The sequence below is a fragment of the Trematomus bernacchii genome, unplaced genomic scaffold (genome assembly GCF_902827165.1).
Source record: "Trematomus bernacchii unplaced genomic scaffold, fTreBer1.1, whole genome shotgun sequence".
Classification (NCBI taxonomy): Eukaryota; Metazoa; Chordata; class Actinopteri; order Perciformes; family Nototheniidae; genus Trematomus; species Trematomus bernacchii.
The window spans coordinates 15,327,931-15,341,671 of NW_022987720.1; the positions used below are offsets into that span (position 1 = coordinate 15,327,931).

The 13,741-nt window shown below is 38.5% G+C and overlaps 2 protein-coding genes across 2 annotated transcripts; one reads left to right on the forward strand and one right to left on the reverse strand.

Moving 5' to 3' along the window:
- Nucleotides 1-377: 377 nt before the first annotated feature.
- Nucleotides 378-4,343, reverse strand: dcaf7 (ddb1 and cul4 associated factor 7). Its single transcript, XM_034144042.1, has 7 exons — nt 3,970-4,343; nt 3,526-3,684; nt 2,863-2,974; nt 2,644-2,762; nt 2,050-2,259; nt 1,724-1,841; nt 378-1,519 (listed from the first exon to the last, which is right to left on the reverse strand). The coding sequence occupies exons 1-7, from the start codon at nt 4,105-4,107 to the stop codon at nt 1,347-1,349; spliced, it is 1,029 nt and encodes a 342-aa protein (XP_033999933.1). The 5' UTR covers nt 4,108-4,343; the 3' UTR covers nt 378-1,346.
- A 1,750-nt stretch (nt 4,344-6,093) lies between these two features.
- On the forward strand, nt 6,094-13,044 carry ccdc47 (coiled-coil domain containing 47). Its single transcript, XM_034142459.1, has 13 exons — nt 6,094-6,215; nt 7,951-8,246; nt 8,363-8,464; nt 9,522-9,696; nt 9,804-9,925; nt 10,018-10,083; nt 10,460-10,561; nt 10,718-10,828; nt 10,947-11,032; nt 11,130-11,188; nt 11,283-11,392; nt 11,530-11,697; nt 12,451-13,044. The coding sequence occupies exons 2-13, from the start codon at nt 7,959-7,961 to the stop codon at nt 12,529-12,531; spliced, it is 1,470 nt and encodes a 489-aa protein (XP_033998350.1). The 5' UTR covers nt 6,094-6,215; nt 7,951-7,958; the 3' UTR covers nt 12,532-13,044.
- The last annotated feature ends 697 nt before the right edge of the window (nt 13,045-13,741 follow it).

The following is a 13,741-nucleotide window of genomic DNA, read 5'->3' on the forward strand; positions in this document are numbered from 1 at the left end:
AAAGGGCACCAGACTGGAATACAACAGTGACATGCTGCTAGGGAAATGTAATCTACATCAGGGGGTATAACTCAGTGGTTGAGCATTCGACTCAGATCAAGAGGTTGCCAGTTCAGTACAATCAAACAAATAAATACATAAAGATTTCATTAAATAGATAAGTAGATGTTGTTGATGTAACAGGACATAACAATCTTAAATTATTTCTTCATTTTAGTTCAACTATGCTTATTTAGTTCTGTATTCATACATGGGTGTGTGTGTGTGTGTGTGTGTACATTCATTTATATATTCCTGTATTTACTTTATAAAAATATGTATTTATTATTTAAGGCATAATCTTTAAACCAAATGTAACTTCACAAAATGAAGCAGTATCACGTTTGGAGGAATACCATTTATTAGAGCAAATTCAATAATAAACTTTATGAAAAAGCTACCACATGAACACTTGTCCTACCAACATCTTGAGTTGATATATTATATGTATGTACATGTGTGCCTTGTAATGGCATGCTACAAGGACATGACCCTTTGATTATTGAATACAACAAATAGAGAAAAAGACTCAGTTGTTTCACACTCATCCAAAACACAAAGAAAATGCAGCTTTCAAAGCAGAATCTTCTATAAATAAAGAAGAAAAGATAACGTAGGGAGAGTAAAAAGGCTGAACGACATGGCTCTGCTAGTTTCTGATTGTTGCTGTCCATGGCTGCCTCAAAGCGTCCCCAGCCAAACTAAAACACACTGTATCATGACAGATGCCACTGCAGTGACAATAAGAATCCCTCTCAGGTTATTTTACAGTTTACAAAATCATTTTGAGGGAGGATACTTGACATACACCCATTTGAAAAATGTACAGGGGTGAACAAGGCCATTATATATTGATTTTTTAATCAGCAATTTGTGAGTCCACCACAAGGCTACGATATATTCCTACGTATTGGAGAGGTCATTTTCTGCCTTCTACAGTAGTTATTATCAACAGATGTGACTCACAATATTTAAACCCTTCAAGATCATCTCAAAGCGGGTTGAAATCACACCAAGAAATATATAAAATCTTAATTTCATAGGCAACTGCTCAAGAGTTCAGAGATTCTGAACACTATCTTGTGAGCAAAAATAAATAAGAGCTTAAACCCGTTAAATAGAAGAGCAGTGCGACAATATGTCAACCAGATTATTGTGGGTAGGTGTGTGTGTGTGATACTCCAAACATGTTCAAAAAGTTCACTCGTGACCTCGTTCTTTTCTTCAAAGTAATAGTACGAGGACTACAAATTCTTAAATATTAAACAAGAAGGAGTGTCTCTCCTTCGTCCAAGTGTCCGTGGCTGTTACACACGCAGGATCTCCAGGCAGTTGTTGTAGCAGATGGCGATCCAGTCCGGCTGCGTGCACGCCCACTGCACGTTGTTGATCTCCCCTTCAGCCGTGTAGGCCAGGATGGGATCATCGATGGCGCGGGGCATCTGCTGAATGTCCCAGATCAGAGCCTGGTGGTCGTCAGCTGAAGAAATGAAGAGGTGTAGAGAGGGCGTTGACAAAAATATTTCAGAATGAGGGAGCAGGGAAGTGCAGCAGATTACTAGAGTTAAGATTAGATTGAATTGTAAAAACACAAGGGGAGATGAATGATGAGAGTTAATAACGTTACTCTGCTCGCATCTGTTTGTATTCCCTACTATAACCCACAATCTATAGGGGCACTTACCTGCCGTGCAGATGTGACATGATGAGTGAGGGGCCCAGGCGATGCCGTTGACACAAGCTCGATGGTTGTTCAGCCGAGCCACGGGAGTGCACGGCACACGCACATCCAGGATGACCACCTACCACACGGAAAGAATAACGCTTGAGATTAGAAGAAACACCAAACCCCAATTTGCAAAGATGGTTAATATCCAGGTATTTTAATAGCATTATAATATATAAGCAGTAAATATAAATATCAAACATGGGGTTAAAAGTTAATTTAAGAATGAATAAAATGAATTCATAATACAGAAATGGTAACGAAAGAATCTGTAGCAAACTTGCCTCCATGCCGTCCATGGCCATAGTGGCCAAGTAGTTGGGGTCCTGCTTGTTCCAGCAGAGGCGGAGCAGCGGGTGGTGCTGGGGGTCTTCGTAGATGATGGTGCTGTGCTCCAGGTGCCGGAGGTCAAACATGCGGACGGATCCGTCGGCTCCCACAGAGGCAAACATATCTCTGCCCCCTCCTGCACGACTGAATGCAATGTCATACACCTGCAGAGACGCATGAAAACAGTCATCTAAATAGTCTGTTAAGCAGTACACATAAGCAAAAATAATGTTAATGTTATCTGGTCATGATTATATAACATGATGAATCACTGACTTGCAACAACATGCATTTTTAAACATGTTGTAGTGCACTGACACAACCTACTGAAAACTCCTGAACATAGGTTCAACATTAAAGTAAACTATATTAAAATGATTGCAGTCAGCAATGGGCAAACACACTTCGCTGTGAAAGAAACGCGGGTTGCTCATGTTTACAAAACAAGACAAAACAAGAGTATCATTATTATATATTTTTCTTGTACATCTTGTTTTCCTACTGGTTGGAAGCCAAAATCGTAATTAAAATTGTAGGCACACACAGACCTCTTTGTCATGAGCGATGAGCTGCGTCTTCACATGTCCAGAGACCAGGTTTACTCGTCCCAACACCTGACCAGTCTCCAGTCCCCAGATAGTGCAGGTGGTGTCAATGCTGGACGTACCTGTAGGATCAACCAACATGTTAAAAAAAAAATACAAATGACAGAGCAACACAGTCTAATTGCAGCCTCCTAACTATTTATTATAAAGTGGATTTCTCACCTAGCAGATTAGGATCAACTTCATTCCAGTCAAAGGATGTGAGGGGAGCACAGAAGTCAGAGTTCTTGTTGTTATTCAGCAAACATTCGAGACGTGTTTCAGTGTCGCTGACCTGTGTGATTAATGCAAAGAAATGTCATAGTGAGTGAGCAAACTTTTCTTAACAAGTACTATACTAAAATCTTCTTGCTGGCTATAAGAGCTTAGCAGCTGGTGTTTTTGTTCTTATTGGAGTTGAACATTATTGATAATTCCCAGACACAGATGTCCTATTTTTGTATCTCTTGTAAGGTAGTTCTGGACTATTGTCGTTTGCTTAGGAAGACAGGAAGGTAAAGGGTAATATCATTGTATTGTAAAGGCAAAACTAACAATGTGTTAGTCTTTCTATCAACATACTGTAGTTCCAAAGCCATTGATATATCGGTCACAACAACTTTCCAAGGGATGCTTCTTCTTTTTTTAAAGAAAAAATACATACATACACAAAAGTTTATTTTTGACCAATGCTTATTAGTATTATTTATTAAAAAACACTTACATTTAGTCGCAGTTAAGGTGGTAACCAGTTCCATAGTTTGCTATTTAAAAAAACACTGACTGTATAAGGTTTGGTCATGACTCAAACTAACCAGTCTAATCCAATCAGATCAAACCTCCTACCCTCCAAATGCGCAGGTAGTCCCCACTTGTGGCCAGCAGATCTGGGTACACCCCCTTGGTGTCTGGGATCCACATGATCTTGGTGGTGGGGTAAGGATGGTCAAAAGTGTTCCTGCAGACAAACTCTGAGCTCTCCTCTTCCAGACCCACCAGCTGAACCTGGACACGAACAAACAATAGTATCTGTTATTATTTCAAGACGAGCTGAAACACTGTTTACATGGCGACGAGGGTTAGAAATAGCACCAGCTATATATGGTGTTACTGTGGGATGCTGCTTTTTAAAGATAAGAAAGACATGGCTGTACAATGTTGATACTTGGACGGTTGCTGCTTTTATGTTATTGTTATTATACGGATACGAGTGTTGCGCAGAAAATCAGCATTAGCATTAGCTTGTTTACGTTGAATTAATGAATGGCCAGGACCACACTGACAGCGCACCTTGTTGTTGTACTCCTCCACAAAACTCCCGAGTGCCAGCCGAAAGCGTTTGTCTGGCCGGATGCTCCAGCTCATCGCATAAACAGTCCATGGCGCGTCGTATTTGTAGATTTCTTTCCTTTTTCCGTGAAGCGACATCCTCTCCAACTGCAGCTGTTGTCCCAGCAGCTAACACGCTAGCATTAGCTAACTACAGAATAAGTAGTCGTGCAGTTAACTACCAGCAGTTAGTGTTATCGACAATGAGAAATATCAGCAGTGTGGCGGTAATGAGCTTTTAATAACATTAATCTTGTTTATGAGCGAGATCCCTCACCACTTTACTTAACAAAGAGTACCATTGCTCGTTATGACTTAGTGCGCTGTCAAGTCCAACGAAGCACATGCGACTTCCGGTATTTATCTTAAACAATAAAAGCTCGGAAAGCCTTCACAGCTTCTTTTAGTATTTATCGACTTTCTTTTGAATAATAATAACATGAACCTTCTCTGTAATATTTAATAATAACTTTAACTTAATTCATGCATAATTTTAGACTATATCTTCTCTGGTTAGCTGCCTGTGTTGGTGGTAATTTGTCTGTGATAAAACACATTCCATGACTAGTAAATACAAAATGAAAACGATGTAATCCTTATACTATTACGTTGTTACGGAAGAGGATTAGGGCCACATGTGAATTTTTCTTTAGAGATCTGACCAAAAGTTATATTTTTACTTCTGAGATTAAAGTCAGAATTTCTCCATGTTCAATTCACGTGTGTCCCTAATCCTCTTCCTGCTGTTGTGGATAAATGTCACTCATTGCTCTTGTGTTTTCAAATAAAAGATTAGTGAAACCAACAGGTACACCACAAGTGACACATCACAATCACTCCAAACCAATTTAGGCCTACTGGGTAAACTTCGGGCAAAAAAACAACATCAACACCATTGGATTATAATTATTGATGTAGAAACAATTAAAAGATGCAACTTGTGAAGGTGGAACTAATTATTAGCGAGCCTGTATATCATAAAGTATTGTATTTTGTATGAAAAAGTCTGAACTGTAAATCCTAAACATTTAGTGGAGAAAAGTACAATATTGACTGAGAAGTAGTTGATTAAGTATAAAGTTACAGAAAATAAAATATTCAAATTAAGAACAATACTTAAATAACACTTTTTTTGTTACTTTCCACCTCTGCTTTACTTAGGGCCAAACACGTTTTACAAAAAAATATGTTCTATCCGAATTGTGTATGTGAGTTTTATTTTGTATGTTTAAATCGGAAGTATGACACGATGCTATCGCGTCTAGCTTGACAACACGTTGTAGTTACTTAATGTGGCAGACATGCTCATGTTGATTAACAGTAGAACACAACCTCTACCGTCAGCTGTTCAAGAAAGTTAGAAGTGACTTTCTACTTTCTTTACTATGTTACCTCCATATAGTTATAGCAATTTTGAAAATGTCTGTTATTCCAAAGTATGACATAAGTAAGTCTTTAATACAATGACATTCACTATTATCTTTTTAATGAAATCAAAATGTGCCAAAGACTTTATTACTAGAAATGGTTATTTATTGAGAATATTTATTTGTGATTTGTTAAGTCCTGTCTATTTGATCTTATGGACCATTATCTCTGTACATTGCCTATTCTTTCAATTATGTATACTGTGATAATTTGTATGACCCCTAGAATAATTGTAAATATGAAATATTATTTGTAATGTATTGATATTTAATATGATATCCTTATATGTATGTTTCTTGTCTATGTACAAATTACATCAAAACCGTTTCCTTGTATGTGAAAACCTTTACAATATAAATAATAAGTATTACTTTTATTCTGATTAATCTATCAACAATGTATACACATTTTTGTATTGTCTGTGTACATAAATGTTTTGATGGCACATGGGTCGTCTGTTCAGTCTAGACGGATACACATAATGATCTTAATGATCGCCTAACAGTTCTTATGTTCATGTTGCCAATTAAAATAAATAAGTAAAGTTGCACATACAAAGAAAGTCAAGACAACAACCGCATACAAACTTCCGGTAGAAACATTTCAGAATAAAACAGTTGGATTATTAGCAGCGTACATCCTGCTGCGATGCTTTACTCTGAAGGTCCGGTCTTGTGTCGAGTACTCTCCCATTGCTTTAGGCGTAACATCACTACAAGGACAGTTCAGGCTACTTGAGCTCAAGCAGCGATACAGTTATTGTCACAGTAATTCTCCAGGTAAGCTCTTTCTTCGGTCAGTCAATTTTTGTTTAAATAAAACACCGAGTTGTGTTAAAAAGAAAAAGACTGATGATTTTCGTTTAGGATCAGGTTGGCTGCTAGCAACAAGGTGCCATGCTAGTTAGCCACCGTTAGCATGATAATGCCAGATTTGCTAACAGCTAATGAAAAAGTGTGTGAGAGCTGGGGGATGGGTCGGGTATTATTACGGTTTTTTAAGTGTAATCCTACGGGTGTCATTAGATAAGTACACGGTTTAAGTTGTGTCTTGAAATACACATCATATAGTAGTATCCATTTAGCCTGTTAGCAAGCGTGTCGCTTTCGTTTTGGCTAAAGTTAGTTGGGCTAGCGACAGCTCTCTGGGTTAAAACTCACCAGATTGCACCCCCATCCAGTAGCTGCTTAACTTTGACCTAGCTTTGCCTTTACTTTGCCCCAGATATGTCGCCGTGTGTCGTTAAAATGTCTTATCTGTATGTGTAGCTTTACCCATTTATTAGCAATGGCAAAGCGTCAGATAACACTACTATGAATTACTCCTGTTAACTGTGACAGTTATACTGCATATGTTTGTACTGAACACATTAACCAGTGTTCTTATTTCTTGCACTTTTACCATCATTATTGTTTAGCATCAGCCAAAAGCTGGTTAAAATAGACAAGTGACAGCTAACTATGCTTCACTCAATGACCCAAAGTGTTACCTATTGAGTTAATGGTGGAATCATCTAAACACTAACTAAGCTATTTGCAATTTACCAAAAACAACTATTAAACTGACGTATGGTGAACCTATATACATTTATTTTTTCTCCATGTTTATATACGTTTGTATTACAAACTTGGACTGTAACGTAAGCCAATAATAAATACAGTTTTTTGTCTGATTCTAACAGCTTATTTGGAGATAAAAAACGCATCTCTAATACTGACAACGGAGTTCCTTCTCTTCATTATTGTTTTGTAGTTAGTCTCGGCCCATAGGGGTTTGTTTTGCCTCTTCGGGATGTGTCACAGGAATACCCATTGTGTGAGCAGGGACTCCCTTATACTAGTTTTACCTGGGCTCTTGTCACAGTTATAACCGTTATTGCCAGAGGCATCAGTTTAGACTCCCCCATGTTAAATATTGACCTGGTTTAGAGTAACATTGGTGGCTGGAAGTAATAACTTTCAGCAGGTTTGACTGAAATGCTTCTTAGTTTTCTAGACACTAAACACTTAAGCTTAATTTTGACCCAAACATTTAGAATAAGCCATTTATTGTTAAAGTGCAATAGTGGCAAAACATGCTGTTTTACACATACTGAAATATGAAGATTTTCTTCTTTGCTTATTTGATATCATTTTAAATGTAATATTTTGGGTTTTGAACTGAATAAAAAGACATCACTTTGAGCTATGGCGGTTATTCAACTGGATGTCTTTACTACTTTCTGTCACGAATAAACCAAATTAGATTAATGGCAGATGAATAATAATATAATAATGAAAGTTATCATTAGTTGGTGAGTTTCAGCCGTAGTTGACAGATTTCGGAACTGATTTGGCTTTTCACTCTTGGTTTCTGACGAGTCTGTAAGAATTGTCCTTCTTTGTCTAGTATTTGTGTGGACCTTGTTACACTTCTGCATTTGACTTTCTCTGCCAGTTTTGACACCACCCTCATTGACGGTTTCCCTACATGTTGCATCAGCTCTCTTTGACTCTCCCTTCCCCTCTGGTGCAGGTCCCACCATGCGAAGCGCGTGTCTCATGATACCGGCGCTCCTGCTCCTCTTGGCCCTTCCACTCTCCAGAGGACGCTACAATGATGACTTTGACGATGGTGAGGACCTAGCAGACTTTGATGACAATGACTTCGCTGAGTTTGAGGACATGAACGAAGATCAAGCTGCGGAGGCAGAAACTGCCCCCCCGCCTCGCGCCTCACCGTCCTCACAGCCTGAAGAGGACGAAGATGAAGATGAAGCCACTGTGGAGCTGGAGGATGGCATGGATGGGTTTGACGACTCAGAGACACAGGTAAATTGCGTTTGTTAACAGCTTAATTTTTGACCATTATAACTTCTTTTTTTATGACATTATATGAAGTTACACAGAATCTGTAGCAAAGCTAACTCAACTGCATATTTCCCTAGGATCAAGACATGTACAGCAAGTATGACCAGGAGGAGTTTGAGGGGATTGGAGACATGGAGAAGCCAGGCCACTCCATGAAGGACCCCCTCATAATCCACACTGTAAGCCGGCTTTATTGTTAAATCTTCTCACAAGCGAGTTTCACACTCTTCTGTCTGCTGCTGATTGCTGAGGCTCTGAATGTGAACAAGCTGCCTACAAAACATATTCTGTTGTGTGTTGTCATTGTAATGTAAATGGGGGGAAATTAACATAAACTCTTGTCATGGAAGAACAACAATAACACTGAAATTGTAGCCCTTGGCAACTACTTGACTTTGTTCTAAATTACCATTATTTCAGTTACATTGATACTGATTTTAGCTAGACCGAATAATTTGCCAATTTGAGTTTTTTACAAATATATTCATAATATTGACTTTTGAATTGTTACCTTTTCCTTTTTCCTCCACCCATTTTTTCTGCACATTTTTAGACAAAAAACAGGCCTCACTATAATTTAGCGTGATACTGTTTATCAAGGACAATCCAGTGGTAGCTGTGTTGAGTTGTTTCAGACTTGTTTCATCCACCCTGTGATATAACTCCAGAGCTATGCACGGTCCAAAAGTAAAAATGTAATTGGAACAGAAAACAAAATCCTTCTTTTTTTTTTTGTACTAATATAATGTTTTATCTAACAAAAAGTATTCTGCTTCAATCCATATTTGTTAAAGTAAGTTGATTTTCTGACAAAAATGTCCTTGTTTGTTTTTATTTGAATACTAATTCTTGCAAAAAATCTAAAGCCTCCACATAGTTTCTTTGTTTTTTAAAAAGAACACCATAATGACCATGAGGAGGTTGAAATACTGAGATAGGTATCCCTTTGATCACATTAAATTACAACCCTGAGTTAATTTGTGCAAAGTTTTTGCAGGGTGCCAGTTGTGATAGACTTTGCCATTCATTCAAAGCTAGTTTTTTTTTTTAATTGTCTCTACTTCAAATGTAAGACATAGAAGATGTGTTTATTCAAATGCAGCTGTTTTTAACATGTATTTTACACATAGAATTATTCCATCTAAATAAGGATCAGATCTGTTCTTGTTGCATAGTTACGATCGTTTTTCTGAAAGTGAGGTATAATACTGATTACCCATTGCTGTTTCCCTGCAGGTTCCTGCACATCTGCAGAACAGCTGGGAGAGTTACTACATGGAGATCCTGATGGTCACCGGCCTGTTGGCCTACATCATGAACTACATCATTGGCAAGAACAAGAACAGCCGCCTGGCTCAGGCCTGGTTCAACTCTCACAAGGAGCTACTGGAGAGCAACTTTGCTTTAGTGGGTGAGTACCTCCCACTGCAAGTGTTCTCATAATAAAGTACTGTATGACAGGGTGGGGGTCTGTTTGAAGCACAACCCGTCTTAATTGTCAATGATGTGTATGTTCAGGTGATGACGGCACCAGTAAAGATGCAGTCAGCACTGGAAAGCTGAATCAGGAAAATGAGCACATCTACAACCTGTGGTGCTCGGGACGTGTGTGCTGCGAGGGCATGCTGATCCAACTCAAGGTATGGGCAGCGTCTTCATGTAAAGGAGTGTGTGGTGGTCGCTGTATTGAGTTAACTTGCAGCCATGTAATCATCCTTGTGGTTTGTTTCAGTTTCTGAAGAGGCAGGACCTGCTCAACGTGCTGGCCAGGATGATGAGGCCTGCCGGGGATCAAGTGGTGTGTATTACTAATCAAATATGTTTGTGAGGGGCAGGGTTTCCTTTTTTAATATATTTGTGCCTATCCATGTGTCCTGGAAGATTTTAAACTTGAATAATGGGAGAAATGTAGTCAAGTGTTACCTGTGTTTACTGGGCTTAAAGAGACATTCTGCGGCACATCTGAGAACAGCTCGCATCCGTACGTCTTCATTTGAGCTAAAGCGGACATAAAGACCTGTGACATCTAGATATATCACACATTAACATATCTTCCTGGTTATAAACGGTAATTACCGGATACGGGAAACCCGGTGTGGAGTTTGTGAAGTGACTTTGCTTCTAAAAGTATTCTCGTTGTCATTGTCTCGCTAACAATGTCTGTTTGTTTGTAGCAAATAAAAGTGACTCTAAATGAAGAGGACATGGACACGTTTGTGTTTGCTGTTGGCACCAAGAAGTCGATGGCCAAGCTTCAGAAGGAGATGCAGGACTTGGTAAATATCCTCCAAAACTGTTTTAACTTTTATTAATAAAGTTAAACTACACAAATAATACATGTTTCTGTATTCCCTTCTCACCCTGTTACAGTGTTACCCATAGGCATTAACACTTAAACAATGGACTTGATTATTTTGGTTCTTTTTCCATAGAGTGAGTTCTGCGGTGACAAGCCCAAGTCTGGAGCGAAGTATGGGCTCCCAGAATCCCTGACTATTCTCAGTGAGATGGGCGAGGTCACAGATGGCGTGATGGACAACAAGGTAATGTCTCTTTAGTGCTTATCTCGCATCACACAGTATTATTACAAAAAGCACAGTTTGTCTCAGCGTACAGCATTTGTCTGACCACATGTGTCTGGGTCTGTTTTTGTCTTTTTAGATGGTGCATTATATCACCAATAATGCTGACAAGATCGAGTCCATCCATTTCTCGGACCAATTTTCTGGTCCAAAAGTTATGCAAGAGTAAGTATTTATTTCATCTTTTAATCTCTAACATGGGAGTTATCTAGGATTTTTTTTTATATTCTTTATTGGTTCTAAATGTTTCTGTGTTTCACAGGGAGGGTCAGCCCTTAAAGCTCCCTGACACTAAGAAGTCACTTATGTTTACATTTAATGGTAAGCATTCAGTTTCTCCTATTTTTAGAAGATCTCATAATTAGATTTTGTAATGTAATATACACTGAATGTTTTGTTTCTTGTGTTTTTGTAGTGCCTGGCATGGGCAACACCTCTCCCAAAGACATGGACGCTCTGCTCCCTCTGATGAACATGGTGATCTACAGCATCGACAAGGTCAAGAAGCTGCGTCTCAACAGAGAGGTGAGCAGGATTTCAGTGCTCTGGTTTGTCATAGTTCAGCCACGTGACCACTCACTTGTTGACAGTATTTTCTGCTATTAAATTGAACTTCAAAATCAAGCTACGAGTCCCCTTTGTAATCTTCTCTGTATATTTAGGGCAAAATAAAGGCTGACAGAAACCGTGCCCGTGTGGAGGAGAACTTCCTGAAGCAGACTCACGCTCAGCGGCAGGAGGCAGCGCAGACTCGCCGGGAGGAGAAGAAGAGAGCCGAGAAGGAGAGGATCATGGCCGAGGAGGACCCCGAGAGACAACGTCGACTGGAGGTTGGCAATGCCACACACAAGAACACAGATACAGGAATTAACGATGGATAAAGTCATTCTCTATCCCTTACTGTTTCTAAATGCATCACTTGAAGCAGTTCAGCATATTCGCTGAGTCTGATGTAGTTGCATGATTCTTACAGTTTAAGTCAAAGTAGTTTTAAGTAAGAGCATTAACACGACTTTAAAGGTCCCCTATTACACTTTTTTTAACAATATATTATAGGTCTCAGATATATACAAAACATGTCTATGAAGTGTTTGGCTCTAAACTATTATTATAAGAAAAAATATATATATTATTGTTGTATGTTTTGTTTCAACAAAAAAAAAACGGATGATGCCGTGTAGCATGCCATAAACCCCTCTGTTTGAAAAGCACTGATTCTGTGTCTGTAGCTTTAAATGCTAATGAGCTGCCATAATAGGTGACCTATAAATAAAAAGCTAGAGCAACAATCACACATTAAGACCAACATTATTTTTATATTTAATACAATACAATGCTGTCATGCTATTTGTAACAAACAAAGTGACAATTTACATTGATTGCTGTAGGTATAAACAAATTCTAATTTTTCTGAAATTGGATTTGTTATAAAAATGTAGATGTGATGATCAGGAGTCACCTTTTAAAAGTTAATGCATTTTAATCTTTAAAACCTGTAAAAACATTTACTGACAAAAGGGCATCCAAAATAAGTGAAGATTTCAAAATGTAACACTAATTATTTTTATTTTTGCCTTTTTCAGGAAGCAGCCCAGCGACGTGACCAGAAGAAGATTGAGAAGAAGCAGATGAAGATGAAGCAAATCAAAGTGAAAGCCATGTGAAACCCCAGCCCAGGGATACAAGCACACCTGAAACAGTGCTCCGCTTCTTTCGAGTCACCACGGTCCGCAGCTCTGGCACCAAACAGACATCCTGTGCCTCCGGGTGTGTCAAGCTCTGCTGTCTCTGTCCCCACCTGCACCATTTGGTGTGGCTAAACCCAAATGACAGAGTGAACTGTCCATGTCAAGTGAGAGGGACTTTTTCACCATCGCATCACCATGTTTCACCATTTTTCTTCGGTCTAATTTTGTTGTCAAAATTAATCTGAGCTCTGTTTGCAAGCGGTGTCGCTCTGGGAGCTTTTTTTTAACTTCATCTGCTGGGAAGGAACAAACTATTTGGTGGTTAATTGAGCCACATTCTAAAAGGAAATTTAATAGCATTAATATAATCTTAGATGAGACTATCAATAAAAAATGTAATTTATATCTGCTATGAGCTTGGTTTCTTGCAGGCTGTTTCTGATGAATATCTGAGCAAACATAATAAAATGCACTGGAGTCTGTTGGAAACTGTTTGTTGGTTTTTACTGGGGAAACTAAATTAAAGGCTATTGATGAAGACAACTGTAGAAACTGATACACAGACACTTTGGTAGCACTTTAAAGAGTGGTCTATAACGGGGAGCAGAATGGGTGAGGCTTAATTCTAAATTTAACTTTGAGATTGTGTCAGCAGTCTCTGAACTAGATGTGGTTTCATCTGTGCAATAGACAAGTTAAAAAGGATACAATGACCATGTCAAGTCTGAATTAACTCTGTAAGATTACAACTATGATCCTCCTTGGTCAAATGAAAACACAATCTTTCACAAGGGCACAGAAACTGCACAATTTGGTTAAATATTGCATTTCTATGATCAAGTTGACCCTATCATAGTGCCATCAGCGAGATTTAAATTATCAAACTTAGTACCAGGCAGCTTACTTGACTAATAAGATCATATTAGTTATACTTTATTCATCCCAAACTTAAATGAATAATCGGTCACAAAATACTGATTTAAAAACGATTTTATTGCCTTTACTGCCTATGTTCGGAGTTCGAGCTGCATCTATAGTAATGGTCTGTTACTTAGCAGTTACCATGAATTACAGACTGTATATTGACTTCATTCACCATGTTTATTATTTGCTGGTGCCCAATAATAAATCATCATTCGTGGAATGTATATTTACTCAACATCTGTGCTGTACAATTTATAGTAGT